At 45.5% G+C, this 26,135-nt stretch overlaps 1 protein-coding gene across 1 annotated transcript in view; it reads right to left on the bottom strand.

Annotated features, from left to right (window-relative positions):
- The window catches only part of il23r (interleukin 23 receptor), an 88,620-nt gene that overhangs the window by 29,201 nt on the left and 33,284 nt on the right, over positions 1–26,135 (bottom strand). Inside the window, exons 7-11 of the mRNA XM_078219374.1 lie at positions 18,989–19,148; positions 15,953–16,035; positions 10,918–11,125; positions 9,820–10,050; positions 8,316–8,417 (exon numbers count right to left, since the gene is read on the bottom strand). Of these exons, the coding sequence (XP_078075500.1) occupies positions 8,316–8,417; positions 9,820–10,050; positions 10,918–11,125; positions 15,953–16,035; positions 18,989–19,148 (784 nt within the window). The remainder of the gene's footprint in view (positions 1–8,315; positions 8,418–9,819; positions 10,051–10,917; positions 11,126–15,952; positions 16,036–18,988; positions 19,149–26,135) is intronic.

Raw genomic sequence — 26,135 nt, 5'->3', positions numbered from 1 at the left:
TGAAACCAAGATCAAGCTATCCCACTCCCTATCATCCTGGTGTGCTCCATGTGCCTATCCAATAACCGCTTAAATGTTCCTAAAGTGCCTGACTCCACTATCACTGCAGGCAGTCCATTCCACACCCCAACCACTCTCTGCGTAAAGAACCTACCTCTGATATCCTTCCTGTATCTCCCACCACGAACCCTATAGTTATGCCCCCTTGTAATAGCTCCATCCACCCGAGGAAATAGTCTTTGAACGTTCACCCTATCTATCCCCTTCATCATTTTATAAACCTCTATTAAGTCTCCCCTCCGCCTCCTCCGCTCCAGAGAGAACAGCCCTAGCTCCCTCAACCTTTCCTCATAAGACCTACCCTCCAAACCAGGCAGCATCCTGGTAAATCTCCTCTGCACTCTTTCCAGCGCTTCCACATCCTTCCTATAGTGAGGTGACCAGAACTGCACACAATACTCCAAATGTGGTCTCACCAAGGTCCTGTACAGTTGCAGCATAACCCCACGGCTCTTAAACTCCAACCCCCTGTTAATAAAAGCTAACACACTATAGGCCTTCTTCACAGCTCTATCCACTTGAGTGGCAACCTTTAGAGATCTGTGGATATGAACCCCAAGATCTCTCTGTTCCTCCACAGTCTTCAGAACCCTACCTTTGACCCTGTAATCCACATTTAAATTAGTCCTACCAAAATGAATCACCTCACATTTATCAGGGTTAAACTCCATTTGCCATTTTTCAGCCCAGCTTTGCATCCTATCTATGTCTCTTTGCAGCCTACAACAGCCCTCCACCTCATCCACTACTCCACCAATCTTGGTGTCATCAGCAAATTTACTGATCCACCCTTCAGCCCCCTCCTCTAAGTCATTAATAAAAATCACAAAGAGCAGAGGACCAAGCACTGATCCCTGCGGCACTCCGCTAGCAACCTGCCTCCAATCCGAAAATTTTCCATCGACCACCACCCTCTGTCTTCGATCAGACAGCCAGTTACCTATCCAATCGGCCAACTTTCCCTCTATCCCACACCTCCTCACTTTCATCATAAGCCGACCATGGGGGACCTTATCAAACACCTTACTAAAATCCATGTATATGACATCAACTGCCCTACCTTCATCAACACACTTAGTTACCTCCTCAAAAAATTCTATCAAATTTGTGAGGCACGACTTGCCCTTCACGAATCCATGCTGACTATCCCGGATTAATCCGCATCTTTCTAAATGGTCGTAAATCCCATCTCTAAGGACCTTTTCCATCAATTTACCAACCACCGAAGTAAGACTAACCGGTCTATAATTACCAGGGTCATTTCTATTCCCTTTCTTAAACAGAGGAACAACATTCACCATTCTCCAGTCCTCTGGCACCATCCCCGTGGACAGCGAGGACCCAAAGATCAAAGCCACAGGCTCTGCAATCTCATCCCTTGCCTCCCAAAGAATCCTAGGATACATTTCATCAGGCCCAGGGGACTTATCGACCTTCAGTTTATTCAAAACTGCCAGGACATCCTCCCTCCGAACATCTATTTCCTCCAGCCTATTAGCCTGTAACACCTTCTCTTCCTCAAAAACATGGCCCCTCTCCTTGGTGAACACTGAAGAAAAGTATTCATTCATCACCTCGCCTATCTCTACTGACTCCATACACAAGTTCCCACTACTGTCCTTGACCGGCCCTAACCTCACCCTGGTCATTCTTTTATTCCTCACATAAGAGTAAAAAGCCTTGGGGTTTTCCTTGATCCGACCCGCCAAGGACTTCTCGTGTCCCCTCCTAGCTCTCCTAAGCCCCTTTTTCAGCTCATTCCTTGCTAACTTGTAACCCTCAATCGAGCCATCTGAAACTTGTTTCCTCATCCCTACATAAGCTTCCCTCTTCCTTTTCACAAGACATTCCACCTCTTTTGTGAACCATGGTTCCCTCACTCGGCCATTTCCTCCCTGCCTGACAGGGACATACCTATCAAGGACATCCAGTATTTGTTCCTTGAAAAAGTTCCACTTTTCATTAGTTCCTTTCCCTGACAGTTTCTGTTCCCAACTTATGCCCCCTAATTCTTGCCTAATCGCATCATATTTACCTCTCCCCCAATTGTAAACCTTGCCCTGCCGTACGGCCCTATCCCTCTCCATTGCAATAACAAAAGACACCGAATTGTGGTCACTATCTCCAAAGTGCTCTCCCACAACCAAATCTAACACTTGGCCCGGTTCATTTCCCAGTACCAAATCCAATGTGGCCTCACCTCTTGTCAGCCTATCCACATATTGTGTCAGGAAACCCTCCTGTACACACTGCCCAAAAACTGCCCCATCTGAACTATTTGATCTACAAAGGTTCCAATCAATATTTGGAAAGTTAAAGTCCCCCATGACAACTACCCTGTGACCCCTACACATATCCATAATCTGCTTAGCAATTTCTTCCTCCACATCTCTATTACTATTTGGGGGCCTATAGTAAACTCCTAACAACGTGACCGCTCCTTTCCTATTTCTAACCTCAGCCCATATTACCTCAGTGTGCAGATCCCCCTCGAAGTGCCTTTCCGCAGCCGTTAAACTATCCTTGATTAACAATGCCACTCCTCCACCTCTTTTACCAGCTTCCCTACTCTTAGTGAAACATCTATACCCCGGAACGTCCAACAACCATTCCTGTCCTTGTTCTACCCACGTCTCTGTAATGGCCACAACATCGTAGTCCCAAGTACCAATCCACGCCCCAAGTTCATCTACCTTGTTCCGGATGCTCCTTGCATTGAAGTAGACACACTTCAACCCACCTTCCTGTCTACCGGTACCCACCCTTGACCCTGATACCTTCCCCAATACCTCACCACCCTCAACACTGACTTCCGGACAACAAATCCTTTTCCCACTCCCCTGACAAATTAGTTTAAACCCCCCTGAAGAGCCGTATCAAATTTCCCTCCCAGGATATTGGTGCCCCTCTGGTTCAGGTGCACCCCGTCCTGTTTGTACAGGTCCCACCTTCCCCAGAATGTGTTCCAATTACCCACGTATCTGAAACCCTCCCTCCTACACTATCCCTGCAACCACATGTTTAACTGCACTCTCTCCCTGTTCCTCAACTCGCTATCACGTGGCACCGGCAATGTACCAGAGATGACCATATGTTTTGTCTTGGCTCTCAGCTTCCAGCCCAGCTCCAGAAATTCCTGCTTTAAATCCCCGTCCCTTCTCTTACCTATGTCGTTGGTACCAATGTGTACCACGACTTGTGACTGTTTCCCCTCCCCCTTCAGAATCCGGAAAACACGGTCTGAGACGTCACGGACCTTGGCATCCGGTAGGCAACATACCATCCGTGAGTCTCTTTTGCTGCCACAGAACCTCCTATCTATCCCTCTAACTAATGAGTCCCCAATTACTATTGCCCTCCTGCTCTGCCCCTTACCCTCCCGAGCCACAGGGACGGACACAAATCCAAATCCAAAGAACAATGAAGAACAAAGAAAATTACAGCACAGGAACAGGCCCTTCGGCCCTCTAAGCCTGCACCGACCATGCTGTCCGACTGAACAAAAACCCCCTACCCTTCTGGGGACCATATCCCTCTATTCCCATCCTTTTCATGAACTTGCCAAGACGCACCTTAAACGTCACTACCGTATCCGCTTCCACCACCTCCCCTGGCAACGTGTTCCAGGCACCCACTACTCTCTGCGTACAAAATCTGCCTCGTACATCTCCTTTAAACCTTGCCCTTCGCACCTTAAACCTGTGCCACCTAGTAATTGACTCTTCCACCCTGGGAAAAAGCTTCTGACTATCCACTCTGTCCATGCCTCTCATAATCTTGTAGACTTCTATCAGGTCGCCCCTCAACCTCCGTCGTTCCAGTGAGAACAAACCAAGTTTCTCCAACCTCCCCTCGTAGCTAATGCCCTCCATACCAGGCAACATCCTTGTAAATCTTTTCTGTACCCTCTCCAAAGCCTCCACATCCTTCTGGTAGTGTGGCGACCAGAATTGAACACTATATTCCAGGTGCGGCCTAACTAAAGTTCTATAAAGCTGCAACATGACTTGCCAATTTTTAAACTCAATACCCCGGCCGATGAAGGCAAGCATGCCGTTTGCCTCCTTGACTACCTTCTCCACCTGCATTGCCACTTTCAGTGACCTGTGTACCTGTACACCCAGATCCCTTTGCCTATCAATACTCCTGAGGGTTCTGCCATTTACTGTATATTTCCTATCTGTATTAGACCTTCCAAAATGCATTACCTCACATTTGTCCGGATGAAACTCCATCTGCCATCTCTCTGCCCAACTGATCTATATCCTGCTGTATCCTCTGATGGTCCTCATCGCTATCCGCAAATCCACCAACCTTTGTGTCGTCTGCAAACTTACTAATCAAACCAGTTACATTTTTCTCCAAATCATTTATATATATTACAAACAGCAAAGGTCCCAGCACTGATCCCTGAGGAACACCACTTGTCACAGCCCTCCATTCAGAAACGCACCCTTCCACTGCTACCCTCTGTCTTCTTTGACCGAGCCAGTTTTGAATCCACCTTGCCAGCTCATCTCTGATCCCATGTGACTTCACCTTCTGCACCAGTCTGCCATGAGGGACCTTGTCAAAGGCCTTACTGAAGTCCATGTAGACAACATCCACTGCCCTACCCTCATCAATCATCTTCGTCGCTTCCTCGAAAAACTCAATCAAGGTTCGTGAGACACGACTTCCCCTTCACAAAACCATGTTGCCTTGCACTAATACATCCACTTATTTCCAAGTGGGAATAAATCCTGTCTCGAAAAATCCTCTCCAATAATTTCCCTATCGTTGATGTAAGGCTCACTCGCCTGCAATTACCTGGATTATTCTTGCTACCCTTCTTAAACAAAGGAACAACATTGGCTATTCTCCAATCGTCTGGAACCTCCCCTGTAGCCAGTGAGGATACAAAGATTTCTCTCAAGGCCCCAACAATTTCCTCCCTTGCCTCTCTCAGTATTCTGGGGTATATCCTATCAGGCTCTGGGGACTTGTCTACCTTGATGTTTATCAAGAACCCCAGTACCTCATCCTTTTTGATCTCAACATGACTCAAACTATCTACACACCCTTTCCCAGACTCATCATCCACCAAGTCCTTCTCTTTGGTGAATACTGACGCAAAGTATTCATTTAATACCTCGCCCATTTCCTCTGGTTCCACACATAGATTCCCTCCCTTGTCCAGTTGATTTTGTTATGGATTAGGTCAATGTGATATGTTTAAATGTGAAATCTGACCTGGAAAAAATGTTACCTGTACAGTGCATAGTAAATTAATTGCTAAAATGGTTACTATAAGACCATAAGGTAAAGGAGCAGAACTATTCCATTCAGTCCATTGAGTCTGCTCCACTATTCAATCATGGTTGATAAGTTTCTCAACCCGATTCTCCCACTTTTTCCTCTTAACCAATGATTCCCTTACCAATCAAGAACCTATCAATCTCTGTCTTAAATACACTCAATGACCTGGCCTCCACAGCCTTCCACGACAATGAATTCCATAGACTCGCCACCTTCTGCCTGAAGAAATTCCTCCTCATCTAGGTTCTAAAAGGTCATCCCTTAAATCTGAGGCTGTGCCATCGGGTCCTAGTCTCTCCTACTAATGGAAACATCTTCCCCACGTCCACTCTATCCATGTCTTTCAGTATTCTGTAAGTTTCAATGGGATTCCCTCTTATTCTTCTAAACTCCACCGAGTACAGACCCAGAGTCCTCAAATGCTCCTCATACGTCAAGCAACCTTGCTAAAATGTGTTGTATTTTAGATGTTTGTAAAAAATTCTTTACTTCACCCTTGACCCTTGCAATTTGGGGAAGCTTGAATTTTATTTTTGTGACATGTCCCTTTAATTCCATAATTAAACTGGGAAGTAGCTTGAAAAGGGTGTCATTGGACTGCCCAACACGCATTTTGGTTCCAAGAAATGCCCATGAGGCCTGAGCTTGCTATGGGGATGAAAGCTAAAAAGCAAAATGTAAATATGAAGCTAATTGGATATTGAATTATAGCTGGTCTGAACAGACAGTTCAAAACAAATCCTGGTTAAGAAGCAGGGAGAAAACTCTGAGGATGGAGCAGAGACTGTGTTACCACATAGTACAGTTAAGAAGGACAGAAGGTTGAAGAAAAGGAGCGCAGGGATTGTGGACTGGACAAGACCACTACCGCTCTGCTAGTTTTACCAGACCCAACCATAACATTTAAAGGGTGGAGAAAAGGATCCCTGGAAATTCTCTGCCATTAAGATTGATGTGAACCTAGCTAAGAGATTCTGCAGGGGATGCTGATCATATCCAGGAACCTCAAATAGAATAAAGCTGCTGGTGAAAGTGACTCAAGGATCAAATCCATTGAGTTGGAAATGAGAGTATCTTACATACAGAAGCTGAGTTGGAAGGACGGATGGCACGGTGGCACAGTGGTTAGCACTACAGCCTCACAGCGCCAGGGACCTGGGTTCAGTTCAGGCCTTGGGTCACTGTCTGTGTGGAGTTTGCATGTTCTCCCTGTGTCTGTATGGGTTTCCTCCGGGTGCTGTGGTTTCCTCCCACACTCCAAAGATGTGCGGGTTAGGTTGATTGGCCATGCTAAATTGACCTTGTCAGGGAAATTAGCAGGGTGAATGTGTGGAGTTCTAGGAATAGGGCCTGGGTAGGATTGTGATCGGTACAGACTCAATGGGCTGAATGGCCTCCTTCTGTACTGTAGGGGATTTGATGATTTCTATTCTATGACTATGAGATTGCATGTGGTGACACAAGTATGTGGGAAGTTTTGTGAGTGTTTGTAACAAGGTGAAGCATATGTTTTTTAAAATCAACTACTTCAAGTAAAATTTACATTTGTATTTGAAATTTCATTTGTCTGTTCATTAATCTTTGAATTATGTTGATTTTAGTTGGTTTGTTGCAGTAAAAGTTTTGAAAAGGAAAACTTTGTCCAATGGTATTCTTTCCCTGGAGTCATGCAGATTCCTTTCTTAAAAAATGTCATCGGAATCTATGGGGCTCGTAACAAATATTACAAAATATATTGCTTATTTTCATTGACAATATCGCTGCTGTTTATTTTCAAAAGGCCCACATTGCTCCTGACCAGCTCTTTTTTACAATTGTGTTAGGAAAATGGTGCTGATTTTGATATCCAAAGCAAACTTCTTTTCGTACTTTTTTTTTGCAGCTCTTCTTATTTGCTTTGCTGTTCTTTGTGTCATTGCCACATGCCAGGATCTGTGCTGTTAACCCACAAGCTCTTTTCTCCCTTACTGTCCTCATTCTTTTGACAGCCATTAGAGAGCCCCTGATATAGATGTTTTAATTGTGGTTATTTGTTCAGTTCACCACAGATTGTGGAAATGTACACATTTGCTTTTAACCAATGTCCTGAGCTGGAGTCCTGATTCTGAAAGTTATGAGGGCGAGACATATTTCACCTTGTGATATGCACCTCCAAAAAAATGGGAAGGGCAGTGTTGACAGGGGTTGCAAAGTGTCCATGCTTGGTCTTGCTGTTCCGTGTGGCAGCACGGTACTGGGAAAGCAGTGAAATGGCGAAATGGAGGACAATTTCTTCAATGGTTTACTAGGTAAATGTATTGTTGACTTGTCGTTCAGGCAGGTATGTATCTGTAATGGTATAGCTGCTCTCATCCGAAATGACTTCTACTGGGAAAGCGGAGCAGAACAATAGGGATTCCTGATGGCAGCACAGTGGTTAGCACTGCTGCCTCACAGTGTCAGGGAACTGGTTCAATTCCAGCCTTGGATAACTGTCCGTGTGGGGTTTACATGTTTTCCCAGTGTCCGTGTGGGTTTCCTCTGGGTGCTCCGGTTTCCTCCCACACTGCAAAGATGTGCAGGTTAGGTTGATTGGTCGTGCTCAATTGTCCCAAGATGTTTCGATTAGGGGGATTAGCAGGGTAAATACATGGGGTTACTTGGCTAGGATCTGGGTAAAATGCTCTATCAGAGAGTTGGTGCAGACTCAATGGGCTGAATGGCTTCCTTCCACACAGTAGGGAATCTATGATCACTATTCAGTGACTTCTATGGGAAAGTGTAAGTATTGGATCGTTGGCTGAGGTTACAATTGGATTCATTGTGATGTTCAGTGATGTTCACATGAACAGAATAACCTCTTGGACAAACTAAGAGTTTAACCAATGTTCACAGGACACCACCAAGAAAGAAAAGCAACGAAATGTGAAAACGTGCTGCCGCAGGATTTTCTTAAAAAAATCATGCCAAATACTTACTTCCTTCTACTGAATATCCCTGCGCTGAACAAGATCTTCCTGGTCCCTTTTGGTACATTGCAGTGACAGAAATGTTGTAACGTCTTCTTGGTCTAATGCTTCCTAAATGAGATGATAGAAATAATTGTCATGTTAAAATAACTTGCTTTATTATGACAAGCAGAAAACAAAAGAAAGCATGAACTAACCATTGTGCACAAATCCATGTCAAAAATACAGCATGTACAATCTATCCTATTAGGACCTCTGACTCATAGTTAATGCGCCACAACATTCCTCTCCGACCCACAAAATTGTTGAACAATTCACATTTACACCTTCATTATTCAAGTTTGCTCTGCGCAGATAACAGTTCCATGATTTCAGTTGTATATGAGCTGATTCACTTCTCTGAACATTTGATCCTATCTGCCCATATTGATCTTGAAAGTACATGTATTTATACAAATCTACTGGAAGGCATAAACTGGAACTTTATTTACTTTTGGACTGTAGTGAGAAAAAATTCCAACCCAGTTTATAACGTGAGTTTTAAAATTTTTTAAATTCTTTTCCAATTCAATCAAATCAAGTCCAACTCAGAGTCTCAACAAGTTGAGACATTTCCGATCCAAGCTGACAAGACAGGGCAAGCGACCATTTACCCTGCCTTGGGCCTGATCTACATGAGCCAAGCTGATTGGAGTAGGCAGACGTCTCCGCCCCCCAGGCTTGATCTCATTTGTATTTCAGCCAAAAGGCCGAGATACCGCTTTTAAAAATAGCTTCATATGAAAATGAAGCTTATGTGCAACCCAATGGCCACGACCAAGCGCAGCATCAGCAGACCACACTTGGTCTTAGCCAAAAGGCGTGAGTTATTGAAGTTTGGAAGAATTGGAAATTTGGTTCGGCCGCATTTGGAATACTGCGTCCAGTTCTGGTCGCCACACTACCAGAAGGACGTGGAGGCTTTGGAGAGAGTACAGAGGAGGTTTACCAGGATGTTGCCTGGTATGGAAGGGCTTAGTTATGAGGAGAGATTGGGTAAACTGGGGTTGTTCTCCCTGGAAAGACGGAGGATGAGGGGAGACTTAATAGAGGTGTATAAAATTATGAAAGGCATAGATAGGGTGAACGGTGGGAAGCTTTTCCCCAGGTTGGTGGTGACGTTCACGAGGGGTCATAGGTTCAAGGTGAAGGGGGGGAGATTTAACACAGATATCAGAAGGACATATTTTACACAGAGGGTGGTGGGGGCCTGGAATGCGCTGTCAGGCAAGGTGGTGGAGGCGGACAGACTGGGAACGTTTAAGACTTATCTAGACAGCCATATGAACGGAGTGGGAATGGAGGGATACAAAAGAATGGTCTAGTTTGGACCAGGGAGCGGCACGGGCTTGGAGGGCCGAAGGGCCTGTTCCTGTGCTGTATTGTTCTTTGTTCTTTGTTCTAATACATAAGTTGGAAGACTTCACTCTGAGATGGAGCCAGCACTGACAGAGGTGGCCTATTGCAAACTTACTTCTTTCTGCTCCATGTTCCTGAGGTGAAAAGATTTGTCCAATAAACAAGGAGTGATTGTCCCTGGGAATTCTTTTCCAAACGAACAGCTGGTTGTTGCTGCCAACTGCATCTCTCCAGTCGACTACATAACCCAGAACTGGCTCGCTGGTTTCATCCGGTGGTTCCCATTTGACATAAATCCCAGAGTCTCCAGCTGGTGCCACCATAAGGTTTCTGGGAGCCATCATATCTGTTCAATGATATTTCACAATGAAATCTACATTCTTTCATTATACATGAATCAAACTGATGTTATACCCGAGTTCAGAATCCCCCTTAAGAAGAATTCTTTTATAATTGACTCTCTCCTCCCTGGTCAGGCTTGGTCATGCACCAACTGAACGGAATACTCTCAGGCCAGGTACAAGACAGGCAGAGAAAAGTTGCCTCTATTCGATGTAATACTCACTTCAATCCTAACCCTAAAGTATCAGTATGACAATTTAGTTCTGGTTGGCTTATGGCCTTTCTGCTGGCTGTTAAGGTATAATTCTGTGCTGTAGGAAATGCCTTCCCACACTATCAGTAGTTGTGCTATTTGTTGAAAAAGTTATGAAATGTGGTTGTCACACAATTGAGCTACAGAACTGGTCCATAATCAATGGTGGGGCTGAAAATTTCTATAGCTGAGGTGTGAAGCAAACCTGCCAACTATCGTGCCACAATAATTGCATTATCTGATTAATTATTTATCAATCTTGGAGGGCATCAAGGAAAAAATTGACCATTTTGCTTTTTATATTTTCATCCACAAACCTGGCACACACGGAATGGGTGAGGGGCCTGATCTTTGTCAAAGTCTCTTGCAATTCTTTGCTAGTAAATATTACAGAGTGTCCAAGTAAGCCTCTTGCTTTCATCCCCCCTCCCCAGTGTGAGATGTCACAGTCTCCAGTCAACACCTTTCGTTCAAAATGGGTTATTCTGAGAATTGAGTGGGAGTAGAATCTACATCTGCCCCCATCCTGTAACAGGAAGAATCAGTATTAAAAAAAACGGTTTGTCTCTTTCACAAAGGCTCAAAAAGGAAAGGTCTCCTGTAAATAATAGGAATTACTTGCTTCTCCTATATGGAGCACTGCAGGTGTAGAGTTTCCTTTGGAGTTAAATGCAGAAATAAAGATATGGTCTGGTGCCCACAGTGTTCGCCAGCTGTACCGAGTCTCTGATACATTGCACACTTGGATGGTCACTTCAAGTCCATTGTGTCGATAAAATATATGATAACCGAGAATCATGCCCCTAGTTTCCTGAGGACGGAGAGGCTAGGAATGGAAAAACATAATTACACAACAGAAAAATATCAGCAAAGATCTCACTTTTTTAGCCTCTTACATTTTTAGAAAACCTGTAGTTCTTCAGGAATTTTCCCTCTCATCACTAATAGAACTGCTATACAGTTTGATGGATTAATCAGTGTGGGAAGCCATTTGCTCCTTCTCTAAATCCCAATATCTGGCCTTGAAAGATGATGGAAAACCCAATTACTGCTGTTGATAAAGTCAATAAATGCTGAGTCTTAAACATGGTATTCTGATTACTGCACTAGAAAGATTTTACTGCAAGCATGTGCAAGGTGAGACACTTCTAGAATGCACACAGCTTTTTCAAAATATGTTGATGGGATGGATTTTTGTACAACCATTTCCATTGGATGGGTGGAGATAGTCCAAAAGATGTACTACAAGACCCAGTCAATTTTCATTCTGGACTCTCATTCTGTCTGCTAGCTGTTCACGTTTTTGGAACAGCTCTCTGATAGGAGGCGATATAAAGCATGGAGCTTTTGTAGTCTAATTAAGCTAAGGGTGGAGGGATATGATCAGGAGGGGAGGCAGTGGTGTAGTGGTATTGTCGTTGAACTAGAAATCCAGAGACCCAGGGTTCAAATCCCACCACGGCAGATGGTGAAATTTGAATTCAATAAAAATCTGGATTGAAAAGTCCAAAGATGACCATGAAACCATTGTTGATTATCATAAAAACCCATCTGGTTCACTAACGTCTTTTAGGGAAGGAAATCTGCCATCTGGTCTGGCCTGCATGCAACTCCAGACCCATAGCTTTGTGGTTGACTCTAAACTGCCTTCAGGGATGGGCAATAAATGCTGGCCCAGCCAGTGATGCCTACATCCCATGAACAAATAAAAAAGAGGGAGTTCAGTAGAGAATCGAGCTCTGTGGGGGTCCTTTCTCTGGTCTGTATTAATGCTCAGCCTGATCCAATAAAAATTGTTTATAAACCTGTCTTTTCTCTTTTACTGAGCAGCCATTGGATGTTTAAAGACAACTTACTGGGCAACTCAATCACAACTATCAATGGATGCAGTGCCCTCCTCTCTCTACTGGGATGTCAAAATTGATCTTACAGTAACCATATTTGCACATGCTAATGGGACTCCTACATGCTTCAAGCAGGTAACTGGGCTGATCAGTTTCAACCAAAATGGCACAGCCCCAGATAGGGCGGCAGATGGGGCGGCACGGTGGCAAGCACTGCTGCCTCACAGCGCCAGGGACCCGGGTTCGATTCCCGACTTGGGGCACTGTCTGTGTGGAGTCTGTACATTCTCTCCGTGTCTGCATGGGTTTCCTCCGGGTGCTCCAGCTTCCTCCCACAAAGATGTGCAGGTTAGGTGGATTGGCCATGCTAAATTCTCCTTCACTGTACCGAACAGATGCCAGAGTGTGATGACTAGGGGATTTTCACAGTACCTTCAGTGCAGTGTTAATGTAAGCCTACTTGTGACTAATAAATAAACTATAACTTTAGAAGTGGGAAGAGGGTAAGAAATTCCGCTTGGCACCATTCTTCCCTGGCGGACATGGAAACCATGCCTCATCCTGATCTGCACCTTCTATCCCATGTTTATTTGATTTTGAATTTGGCAAAAGCCGTCTGCCTCGAGGAGGGGAATTGAAAAAGTGAACGGAAATGTGAAATTTTAAAAAATGTAATGTATACATGTAATCACCCAGGCTGTCACAAGAGGGAGCTATTGGAAAACAAATCACTAGAAAATGGTTAACGGTCATTGAATTCATAAATTTATTCCACAGAAAGTCAGGGTGTAATAATAGTGGATTCTTTGACTCATTGTCTATATTGAAATGTTATCTTCTTCTCACCATGCCAATCCAGGAGCAGACACCTTGCTGATGTGCAAAACTAATGCCAGATCAGATACCAATATTTTCACTCTCAGAACCACATCACTCATGTTGTTCATAGCAAACATTACCAAAACCACCATCACTCCCACTGATGCACTGCAGACGTTAGTCCAGTTTGTAAATTTTCCGCTGTCTGAATTTCCCTGGCATTTTAGTCATAAAATGTTTACAGAACTTCTTGTGACGGGATTCTTTTTCAAAATATTTTGGGAGGGATTCAAGATACCGACGATTCTACTAAAAGGGCATCAAGAACTCCCAGAATCAGATACAGCACCAGCTATCAGCAAATTAAAAAACTTTCCATACACTAACAACATGCTTTCTCCCAAAACTTTGAAAAAAATTCTCCTAATGTAACAGTGTGAATGTTTCCATTTCACCCCTAACTGAATGCACAACCTCTCAAAACGAGAATACTGATTTAATTCTGAGCTTAATCTTCAAATGCAACACAAAGCACCTTGGTGTGCAATGCATAACTCATGAATATGTATCCTTGGTTTTGCACAGAATACAAAACTTAGAAAATTATGTTAATCTTGTACAGGGTCTTAGGTTACAGCTAGAATACTCTCTACTGTTTTGGGTAGAAAAGATAAAAGATATGGACAATTCACCAGATGAGCACCATTGATCACAGGTTCTATTTATCAAGGGTTATGAAGGGTTGCATTAAGATAAGGACTAAGGGCGGCACAATGGTACAGTGGTTAGCACTGCTGCCTCACAGCGCCAGAGATCCGGCTTGGGTCACTATCTGTGCGGAGTCTGCATGTTCTACCCGTGTCTGTGTGGGTTTCCTCCAGGTGCTCCGGGTTCCTCCCACAGTCCAAAGATGTGCGGGTTAGGTTGATTGGCCATGATAAATTGACCCTAGGTGTCAGGAGGATTAGTAGGGTAAATATGTGTGGTTACAGGAATCGGGTCTGGATGGGATTGTGGTCGGTGCAGACTCGATGGGCTGAATCGCCTCCTTCTGCACTGTAGGATTCTATGATGCATTGCTTCCATTGTCTGGTGAGGTGGTCACGAGAGGGCACATTTAAAAAGATGCAAAAGAGCTTAAAATAAGTAACTTTACATAAATCGTCGTTGACATTTTTTGCCACAAACCCTTGTCGACATAGTCTGTGATCTGTAAAAATATTAAACATTGTAGCCATTTTTTGCTTGACTCAGTTCACGAATATACAAGGTGGGACTTCCCGGGGTGTGATGTTCCTTCACTAGCAATATGTGGGGGGGAGCGGTGAGATATCAAGCAGGGATCCATACCGCCTGGATTCTCACTCATTTTGAAGGTTCACAGTTGACAAAAGCCCCTGCCCCGGTATGAGTGGCTGTACTGTGATGACCAAGTGGTGCCATACACTATATGCATGGCTCCCTCCATGTCTCCTGCCTAAGAGATCTACACCCTTTGGGGTGATTACCCATGCTGAGTCCCAATCAGTCATTCTGCTGTGCTGCCCTTAAAGGGACAGTCACCACAAATCACCACAGTTATTGGCCATAGAATTCCCAACCTTTAAGCTGCTTTTGTAGCCATAGTATTTATATAGCTTGTCCAGTTTTGTTTCTGGTTAGTGGTAACTCCCAGGATGTTGATAGTGGGGATTCAATGATGGTAATGATTTTAAATGTCAAGGAGAGATGATTGGATTCTCTGTTGATGGTCATGGCTTGGCACTTGAGTGGGGCAAATAATACTTGCCACTTGTCAGCCCAAGCCTTTGTGCAATCATCAGTGAACATTTCCACTTCTGACCTTATGATGGACGGAAAGTCATTGATGTAGCTGCTGAAGATGGTTGGGCCTAGGACACTAACCTGAGGAACTTCTGCAATATGACTGAGAAGATTGACTTCCAACAACCATCTTCCTTTGTGCCAGGTATGACTCCAACCAGTGGAGTTTTCCCCGATTCCCATTGACTCCAGTTCTGCTAGGGCTCCTTAATACCGCACTCAGTCACATGTTGCCTTGATGTCAAGGACAGTCACTCTCCCTGTATCTCATGAATTCAGCTCTTTTGTCCATGTTTGGACCAAGGCTATAATGCTGTCAGAATCTGATTGATCCTAGAGGAACCCAAACTGAGTGTCACTGAGTAGGTTATTGCTGAGTAAATGCTGCTTGATAGCGCTGTTGATGAGCCCTTCCATCACTTTGCTGATATAAATATGAACATCTAAAAATGACTGGCCAGAAGAATTAGCAAATTACTAAGACAGGTCTGGGGAAAGGATATTTTACTTGGATTGAGAAACTAAAAATGAAAGGCTATAGCCTATATAGTGCTGATCTGGATATTCCTAAGGTTAAAAAGAGTAGGAGAGAAGATGATACGAATGAAGAAATAATATCTATGAAGAAATGATGACTATGTGATGCCAGATTTAAAAGCCCGTGTGTTGGAGAAGGAAGGGATGGTAATGGAGGTTCTAGGAAATGGTAATTAAGTATGGAACAAAGCAATGAGATTTGATCTGGATAAATTAAGGCTACAGGGAGGATAATGTATATGTGCCCTGACAGCTTAGAAGAACAAGAAGGAAAGTTTGACAGATTTTAATCTTAAATTGTTGCACTTAAAACAAGCGAACAATAATTTTCTGAAGTGACCGGCTAATGATTGGTAGAGTTAACTTGCAATATGACTCAGAAGTTATGCCAGATAGTTTTGTTGCCTGGTGACTTCGTTTTTTTAAGATCCTCTAAATGATCTTGTTTCAGGAGCAGCGCCCAAGATGTACATTGGTCTTTCATCTTAACGCTCGATCTTAGTAAGGTCACATTACTCTACAGAACCTTAGCTCTCTGAGCTCCACCGTTATCCTGTGAGAAATATTGCTTTGTCCCTCGGAGTATGCAGCTGATTCAAAAAATGATAGGCATAAGGTGTTCAACATACCTTCCAGTAGATGATTATTTTTCTATGTTTGTTTGGTTCAACTGGTTCACAGAAACTCCACACATCTAAACCTCCAACCGGCACTGCAAATGTTCATTAGGGAAGAAATGAATTTGGTAGCAAATTAGTGTTTAACAGTAACATCACTTATTGATAACCATAACAAGCATTTGAAATATTTTTCACCATCATAGTGCACACTGTTTCCTTTTGTTTATTCAACTTGTTTACTGATTGACCATTCAATGTATATTGTTTTTGTATGACTTTTGGAAGGTTAAGCAGGCAGTAAATCTGACTGCATGGATGCTTATTAACCTATCCAAGACATAGTAACACGGATTTAAGGGATTGGATACAAAACTCATCTCTGAATGTATGCACCTAATGGCTGGGATTTTGTCAGGGCTTTGGACTGGAAGGTCAGAGGTAATCTCACCTCAGGCGTTTCGGGGACGGAGGACACGGTTTACATTAATCTCACAGCTAGTTAGCCACTGTTGGGGTTTGTATCACATTAAGAGGCAGAAGCCCAATCCTAAGAGCTGTGAGCTGATTGGGTAATCTCAGCAGCATCAGCAGGAGCTGTGGCCACTGCACACAGCTGAGAGTGGGAGGTGGAGCAGGGGTGGTTGGAGGGTAGGATGGGGGGGGGGGGGGGGACGTGTTTGTGTGGTGGGGGGGGGGGGGGGGGTGGTGGATGGGGGAGGGAGGTGTTTGTGTGTGGGGGGTTATTACTGCAGAGGTGGTCTTTGCTGCTAGAGAATCAATGCTGGGCTGAAGAGCATCCAACAGGGAGAATGCACACGAGCCTGCAGGGAGGCTGCTAGTGCTCTCCAGGTGGTCTGCCCACCTACCATTAGTAAAATGCCAATGGTGGTGTTCCAAGGTCTTTAACTGGCCACGCATGCCTTGTGGGTGAGAGGCCCATCCTCCACCTCCCCTGCTGCTGTCACATTCTCATGGTAAGAAGTCTCACAACACCAGGTTAAAGTCCAACAGGTTTATTTGGTAGCAAAAGCCACTGGCTTTCGGAACAGGCTGTCCCTTCGTCAGGTGGGTGGGAGTTCTCCATCATAACATTCTCATGGTAGCAGCAAGGCGAGGGACACGCCACCTCCTGACCTCCCTCACCATCTTATGGGCCCCACCCCGTCACAGCCAATCCCTGCTTGTGTTGGTAAACTCCAGCCCATGAGTGGATCGACCCTGACTCATTACCTCTCACTTTGTAATTGCAAATGTTGGGTCACGAGTTTAAGCAGGAGCTGCTTTCTCCACTCTCTCTATGGCTGTGCAGATTAGAGGACAGCCGATCTTGCAAAACGATCAGAAAGATTCCTACACACGCGAGGTATCTGTCAAAGCAGCAGCGGGGAGGAGGGGAAAGTGGTGTTCAGCGGGGAGGAGGAGGGGAAAGTGGTGTTCAGCGGGGAGGAGGGGAAGGTGGTGTTCAGCGGGGGGAGGAGGGGAAGGTGGTGTTCAGCGGGGGGAGGAGGGGAAAGTGGTGTTCAGCGGGGAGGAGGGGAAAGTGGTGTTCAGCGGGGAGGAGGAGGGGAAAGTGGTGTTCAGCGGGGAGGAGGAGGGGAAAGTGGTGTTCAGCGGGGAGGAGGGGAAAGTGGTGTTCAGGGGGAGGAGGGGAAAGTGGTGTTCAGCGGGGAGGAGGAGGGGAAAGTGGTGTTCAGGGGGAGATGGGGAAAGTGGTGTTCAGCGGGGAGGAGGAGGGGAAAGTGGTGTTCAGCGGGGAGGAGGGGAAAGTGGTGTTCAGCGGGGAGGAGGAGGGGAAAGTGGTGTTCAGCGGGGAGGAGGGGAAAGTGGTGTTCAGCGGGGGGGGGGAGGAGGGGAAAGTGGTGTTCAGGGGGAGGAGGGGAAAGTGGTGTTCAGCGGGGAGGAGGAGGGGAAAGTGGTGTTCAGCGGGGAGGAGGGGAAAGTGGTGTTCAGCGGGGAGGAGGAGGGGAAAGTGGTGTTCAGCGGGGAGGAGGGGAAAGTGGCGTTCAGCGGGGAGGAGGAGGGGAAAGTGGTGTTCAGCGGGGAGGAGGAGGGGAAAGTGGTGTTCAGCGGGGAGGAGGAGGGGAAAGTGGTGTTCAGCGGGGAGGAGGAGGGGAAAGTGGTGTTCAGCGGGGAGGAGGAGGGGAAAGTGGTGTTCAGCAGGGAGGAGGAGGGGAAAGTGGTGTTCAGCGGGGAGGAGGAGGGGAAAGTGGTGTTCAGCGGGGAGGAGGAGGGGAAAGTGGTGTTCAGCGGGGAGGAGGGGAAAGTGGTGTTCAGCGGGGAGGAGGAGGGGAAAGTGGTGTTCAGCGGGGAGGAGGAGGGGAAAGTGGTGTTCAGCGGGGAGGAGGAGGGGAAAGTGGTGTTCAGCGGGGAGGAGGGGAAAGTGGTGTTCAGCGGGGAGGAGGGGAAAGTGGTGTTCAGCGGGGAGGAGGGGAAAGTGGTGTTCAGCGGGGAGGAGAGGAAAGTGGTGTTCAGCGGGGAGGAGGAGGGGAAAGTGGTGTTCAGCAGGGAGGAGGGGAAAGTGGTGTTCAGCGGGGGGGAGGGGAAAGTGGTGTTCTCCAGGAGGGGAAGGAGAGAATCAAGGCTGGGAAGATAACTGAGGGCTTGGCTTTTAAATCTTGAAGAGAAAAAGCTACTCAAACACCTAATCTAGGCACTTAGAAGGAGGTGGTCTTGACAGTGGATGTCAGCTTATCGCATTAACAAATCCCTTCTGCAGTAATTGGAAGAAGTGTGTATAATTTAAAATTTGCTGCTACTTGTTTCTTCCCTTCCAACACACATACATCCTTCAGCAGAACTTTTCTCAAGGAGCATATTTGTGCGACACACATTTAATATGCTTGGTGTAGCTGAATACATAACAGTTTGATTTGATTTATTATCGTCATGTATTAACATACAGTGAAAAGTATTGTTTCTTGCGTGATATACAGACAAAGCATACCATTCATAGAGAAGGAAATGAGAGAGTGCAGAATGTAGTGTTACAGTTATAGCTCGGGTGTAGAGAAAGATCAACTTAATGCAAGGTAAGTCCTCACTCACCTGCCTCAGGTGTTTTCTTTATAAATGACTTGCTCCAGTCACTCCAATAGTTATTGTTCTGTACGAGGCTGCAGCGGATCTGAAACTCGTATTCCTTGAAAGGCTGCCAATTATGAAAATGACCTGAATTTCCATTGATGTGAAACGCATTTTTGCCAACCTAAAATTAACAGAAATATTTCTCTCACATCGGTTCTTGCTTCTCCTTTCATCACAAGTTCTATTTTTAAAAAACTTTCAATCAGATAACAGCATTTGCAACACAAAACGACATCACAGCGACAGTGCCATCATAGTTTTCATGATAGTAAATTATCAAATTATTCAATTATCTGGATCTTTGTATCTATTCAAAGAAGCATTATTATTGGAATAACATTTTACTCAGTGTTTAGACTTGCAGTTCAGTGCAATGCTATATTTTTAGAAGTGTTCCATTTTGTCAGATACATTAATCCAAGATCCTCTCAAATAGATGTTTACGGTTTTGGATACTTTGTCCATTCCATTGCACAGTTTGAATAAGCACAGGAGGTTTGTTCTGGACTGATAAGAGTTGTGGCTGGGCTGCTACTATTTAAGTCTTCAAGAGTGGGTTAGCATTCCCTCATAACTGATTTGAGGTAAGACCTCCATCACAGAGGAATTCCCCCCTTTGCTTCTGCCTCTGTCCCGTCTCTGAGCGCTGCGGGCTAATCAAATGTCTGGCAACTCTCTTGTCCCAACAACACCACTGGAAGTGGTGGTTACTGCTGGAATTACAGCAAGTCCCAGAGAGAAGAAGGTTGTACTGGAGCTGGTCTTGTAGGTACCCTGGGGGGCAAGGGTGGGGGGGGTGGGGGGCGAGGGTGGTTTGGATGGACGTGACAGTGTGTGGGAGAAATGTGTGGGTGGGGGTGCTTCCAAATGGCACAAAGTGGATCCCTACACACTTGCCTGACCATCAATGTCAGGTTTCATTGGGCAGGCTAGGTACTTGGCGTTGGCATCTTCCCCCCGAACCACCCCTTCCAACTTTGGATAAAACCATAGCTGCGGCAGGGAGAGGCATGTGCGGGCAGACCTCCCACACCTCTCCCTCTGTGGGCTAGATTGCAATAGGGTAGTGTGGCTAGGTGCCATGGATGGCATGGATAACATGGTGCCCAATTTTACAGAGCACCTGCTGCCATTTCAACCTGGGGGGGTTGTGGGAGTGGGGGGGGGGGGGGGCGGTGGGGGTGGCGGGCGTGGCGGGGGGGGGGCGGAAAAAGTCACTACTTTATTTACATCAGTCAATTAACAGTTCATCACTGCATTACAAGATACAATCACTCCCAGTTCAGTGAGTTCCACATAGATCGAGAGAAGGAAAAAGAGAGTTATTTGCCTGGATTTTGCTGCAAACTCAGTCAGGATTGTTATTAAAATGTATATTGAAAAGCAATTGCACAAGAAAAATCCAGAATTTGTCATCTGAGTACCCCCTTCCTCCAAATGTTTCCCTATAAGCACCTTGCCAAGTGATTTCTTATTCAAATATATAGTGACATATAGTGGCTCAGACTTTAAATAAGTTCTTTGTGTCGGTCTTCACGGTGGAAGACACAAATAGTTTGCCGAATATTAGAGATCGAGAGTTGGTGGGAGGGGAGGTCCTTAATACAATTACTGTTACTAAGGAGGTGGTGCTTGGTAGACTAATAGGACTGAAGGTAGACAAGTCCCCGGGCCCGGATGGAATGCATCCCAGGGTACTGAAAGAAATGGCTGAGGTAATAGCAGATGCGTTAGGAGTAATTTATCAAAATTCGCTGGACTCTGGGGTAGTGCCGGCTGACTGGAAAACAGCTACTGTTACGCCGCTGTTTAAAAAAGGAAGTAGACAAAAGGCGGGTAACTACAGGCCGGTTAGCTTAACGTCCGTAGTTGGGAAGATGCTAGAGTTCATTATTAAAGAGGAAATAACAGAGCACCTGAATAAGAATGGTTCGATCAAGCAGACGCAGCATGGATTCATGAAGGGAAAGTCGTGTTTGACGAATCTACTGGACTTTTATGAAGATGTCACTAGTGCGGTTGACAGAGGGGAACCGGTGGATGTGGTGTTTTTAGATTTCCAGAAGGCGTTCGATAAGGTGCCTCACAAAAGGTTGCTGCAGAAGATTGGGGTACACGGAGTTAGGGGTAAGATGTTGGCGTGGATTGGGGATTGGCTATCTAACAGGAAGCAGAGAGTTGGGATAAATGGGTGCTTTTCTGGTTGGCAGTTGGTGACCAGTGGCGTGCCGCAGGGATCGGTGCTGGGGCCTCAACTGTTTACTATTTACATAGATGATTTGGAGGAGGGGACTGAATGTAGGGTATTCAAGTTTGCTGATGACACGAAGGTGAGTGGGAAAGCGAATTGCGTGGAGGACGCGGAAAGTCTGCAGAGAGATTTGGATAGGCTGAGCGAGTGGGCGAGGATCTGGCAGATGGAATATAACGTTAGCAAATGTGAGGTTATCCACTTTGGAAGAAATAATAGTAAATTGGAATATTATTTAAATGGAGAAAAATTACATCATGCTCCTGTGCAGAGGGACCTGGGGGTCCTTGTGCACGAATCGCAAAAACTCAGTCTGCAGGTGCAGCAGGTGATCAAGAAGGCGAATGGAATGTTGGCCTTTATCGCGAGGGGGATAGAATATAAAAGCAGGGAGGTCTTGCTGCAACTGTACAAGGCACTGGTGAGGCCGCAACTGGAGTACTGTGTGCAGTTTTGGTCCCCTTATTTGCGAAAGGATATATTGGCCTTGGAGGGAGTGCAGAGAAGGTTCACCAGGTTGATACCGGAGATGAGGGGTGTAGCTTATGAGGAGAGATTAAACAGATTGGGTCTGTACTCGTTGGAGTTTAGAAGGATGAGGGGTGATCTTATAGAGACATATAAGATAATGAAGGGGCTGGATAGGGTAGAGGTGGAGAGATTCTTTCCACTTAGAAGGGAAACCAGAACTAGAGGGCACAGCCTCAAAATAAGGGGGGGCCGGTTCAGAACAGAGTTGAGGGGGAACTTCTTCTCTCAGAGGGTAGTGAATCTCTGGAATTCTCTGCCCATTGAAGTGGTGGAGGCTTCCTCGTTGAATATGTTTAAATCACGGGTAGATAGTTTTCTGATCGATAAGGGAATTAGGGGATATGGGGAGCAGGCGGGTAAGTGGAACTGATTCGCTTCAGATCAGCCATGATCTTGTTGAATGGCGGGGCAGGCTCGAAGGGCCAGATGGCCTACTCCTGCTCCTATTTCTTATGTTCTTATGACATAGAAAATAGGAACAGCAGTTGACCATTTGGTCTTTCAAGTCTAGAAATTTATCTATTTCCTTATCATAGAATCATTAAACATATTCAGTGACTTGGCCTCCACAGTCTTCGGTGGTAAAGAATTCCACAGGTTCCCCACCCTCTGAGTGAAGACGTTTCTCCTCATCTCAGTCCTAAATGGCCAACCCCATACTATGAGACTGTGATCCCCCTTAATCTAGACCCCCCCCGCCCTCCCAGCCAGAGGAAGTAACATTCCTGCTTCCAGTCTGTCCAGCCGCCATTTCAATTAGGTAGCCTCTCATTCGGCTCAACTCCAGTGAATTTAAAAAGGGAGGGAGAGAATAAAGGGACAATTAGAGATCAGTCAGCCATGACACCAGTGTTGGGGAAGATGCTGGAGTCAATCATAAAAGACATGGGGTGGAATTTTATGAAAAAAATTCTAAGTGCTGAAAATGCTGAACAAGCGAGAAAATGGGTGAGTTTCAGACTCACGAGCGTAAAAAAGCAATCTTATGGCACTTAGTCAAAGAAAAGTGCCAGGATGCAATTCTGGCCAGTAGGGGGGAACATTGAGCCTAATTTCACTGGTGAAGCTGGCTGCTGAGCTCCAGGGTGCCATTCTTCAGGTGCCCTACTTTCCCAGTGTACTGGGAGATCCGCTGTAACCCACCGCCACCCCCCCGCCCCCCCCCACCACCCCCTCCAATTCCCCACGGACATTGGGACCCATTGCTGAATGCTCCCTATGCTGGTCTCCCCCCTCCCGTCTCACCTCCCCAGACCTCAGATTCACTTCTGTTAACCTTTTGTACATCTGGACATTCTATCTGAAAGCACTATCAACTTAATGAACAGGAAAGATTCAATTCCCAGAAGGTACAGATGGTGGTTGGTGCTAACCACATTGTTAAGAATGTATTAGGGAGTAAACATATCTGGTTTATTCTCAAGAAATCCAGCATATTGACAATGCTTAGCCACAGTAGTTGGGTCGAATAGCTAATGGCAGTCAGGGATACTTGTTTCAGTCATGGCTGTTGACACTTTTTTGGAGTGTTAATGTAGAATCATAGAATTCCTACAATGCAGAAAGAGGCCATTCGACCCAATGAGCCTGCACCAACAATCCCACCCAGGCCCCCTCCCCGTAACCCCATGTATTTATCCTGCTAATCCCCCTGACACTAAGGGGCAATTTAGCATGGCCAATTAACCTAACTCGCACATTGTTGGACTGTGGGAGGGAACCAGAGCACCCAGAGGAACCTGACACAAACACAGGGAGAACGTGCAAACTCCACACAGTCACCCAAAGCCAGAATTGAACCCAGGTCCCTGACACTGGGAGGCAGCAGTGCTAACTAGTGCCCTTTGGGCACTACCAGAATCACTACAGAACATTTCTTTAGAATTCTCAAGTCCGATTCCTGGAGCTTATACAGATTAAGGGAAGCCCTGCAATGTAATCTGGCAAAGGTTTCCAGAAAGGTTTTCTCAATGTTCTCTAATTTGGTGATTTGGCCTTCTAAACACAGAAGGTAAAGAAAAAGCTGTCACCACTTCACGCGAACAAAGAACAAAGAAAATTACAGTACAGGAACAGGTCCTTCGGTCCTCCAAGCCTGCACCGACCATGCTGCCTGACGTAACTAAAACCCCCTACGCTTCCAGGGACCATATCCCTCTATTCCCATCTCATTCATGTACTTGTCAAGACGCCCCTTAAAAGTCATTACTGTATCAGCTGCCACTACCTCCCCCGGCAATGTGTTCCAGGCACCCACCACTCTCTGTGTAAAAAATCTGCCTCGTGCATCTCTTTTAAAACTTGCTCCTTGCACCATAAACCTACACCCCCTAGTAATTGACTCTTCCACCCTGGGAAGAAGCTTCTGACTATCCACTCTGTCCATGCCTCTCATAATCTTGTAGACTTCTATCAGGTCACCCCTCAACCTCCGTCGCTCTTGTGAGAACAAACCAAGTTTCTCCAACCTCTCCTCATAGCTAATGCCCTCCATACCAGGCAACATCCTGGTAAATCTTTTCTGTACCCTCTCCAAAGTCTCCACATCCTTCTGGTAGTGTGGCAACCAGAATTGAACACTATATTCCAAGTGCGGCCTCATTGAGGTTCTATAAAGCGTCAACATGACTTGCCAATTTTTAAACTCAATACCCCGGCTGATGAAGGCAAGCATGCCGTATGCCTTCTTGACTACCTTCTCCACCTGCATTGCCACTTTCACTGACCTGTGTACCTGTACACCCAGATCTCTTTGCCTATCAATACTCCTAAGGGTTCTGCCATTTACTGTATATTTCCTATCTGTATTAGACCTTCTAAAATGCATTACCTCACATTTGTCCAGATTAAACTCCATCTGCCATCTCTCCGCCCAAGTCTCCAACTGATCTATATCCTGCTGTATCCCCTGATGGTCCTCATTGCTATCCGCAAATCCACCAACCTTTGTGTCGTCCGCAAACTTACTAATCAATCCAGTTACATTTTCCTCCACATCATTTATATATAGTACAAACAGCAAAGGTCCCAGCACTGATCCCTGCGGAACACCACTTGTCACAGCCCTCCATTCAGAAACGCACCCTTCCACTGCTACCCTCTGTCTTCTTTGACCAAGTAAGAAGTTTAACAACACCAGGTTAAAGTCCAACAGGTTTATTTGGTAGCAAAAGCCACACAAGCTTTCGGAGCTCTTAGCCCCTTCTTCAGGTGAGTGGGAATTCTGTTCACAAACAGAGCTTATAAAGACACAGACTCAATTTACATGAATAATGGTTGGAATGCAAATACTTACAACTAATCAAGTCTTTAAGAGACGAAACAATGTGAGTGGAGAGAGCATCAAGACAGGCTAAAAAGATGTGTATTGTCTCCAGACAAGACAGCCAGTGAAACTCTGCAGGTCCACGCAACTCTGGGAGTTACAAATAGTGTGACATGAACCCAATATCCCGGTTGAGGCCGTCCTCGTGTGTGCGGAACTTGGCTATCAGTTTCTGCTCAGCAGAAAGCTGAGCAGAAACTGATAGCCAAGTTCCGCACACACGAGGACAGCCTCAACCGGGATATTGGGTTCATGTCACACTATTTGTAACTCCCACAGTTGCGTGGACCTGCAGAGTTTCACTGGCTGTCTTGTCTGGAGACAATACACATCTTTTTAGCCTGTCTTGATGCTCTCTCCACTCACATTGTTTCGTCTCTTAAAGACTTGATTAGTTGTAAGTATTTGCATTCCAACCATTATTCATGTAAATTGAGTCTGTGTCTTTATAAGCTCTGTTTGTGAACAGAATTCCCACTCACCTGAAGAAGGGGCTAAGAGCTCCGAAAGCTTGTGTGGCTTTTGCTACCAAATAAACCTGTTGGACTTTAACCTGGTGTTGTTAAACTTCTTACTGTGTTTACCCCAGTCCAACGCCGGCATCTCCACTTCTTTGACCAAGCCAGTTTTGTATCCACCTTGCCAGCTCACCTCTGATCCCATGCGACTTCACCTTCTGCACCAGTCTGCCATGAGGGACCTTGTCCAAGGCCTTACTGAAGTCCATGTATACAACACCCACTGTCCTAACCTCATCAATCATCTTCGTCACTTCCTCGAAAAACTCGATCAAGTTGATAAGACACGATCTTCCCTTCACAAAACCATGTTGCCTTTCACTATTACGTCCACTTATTTCCAAGTGGGAATAAATCCTGTCTCGAAGAATCCTCTCCAATAATTTCCCTACCACTGATGTAAGGCTCACCGGCCCGTAATTACCTGGATTATTCTTGCTACCCTTCTTAAACAAAGGAACAACATTGGCTATTCTCCAATCC

The sequence above is a fragment of the Mustelus asterias genome, chromosome 8 (assembly GCF_964213995.1).
Source record: "Mustelus asterias chromosome 8, sMusAst1.hap1.1, whole genome shotgun sequence".
Taxonomy (NCBI): domain Eukaryota; kingdom Metazoa; phylum Chordata; class Chondrichthyes; order Carcharhiniformes; family Triakidae; genus Mustelus; species Mustelus asterias.
Note: the sequence above shows the minus strand (reverse complement) of the source record. Positions and strands in the feature narration are given on the sequence as shown.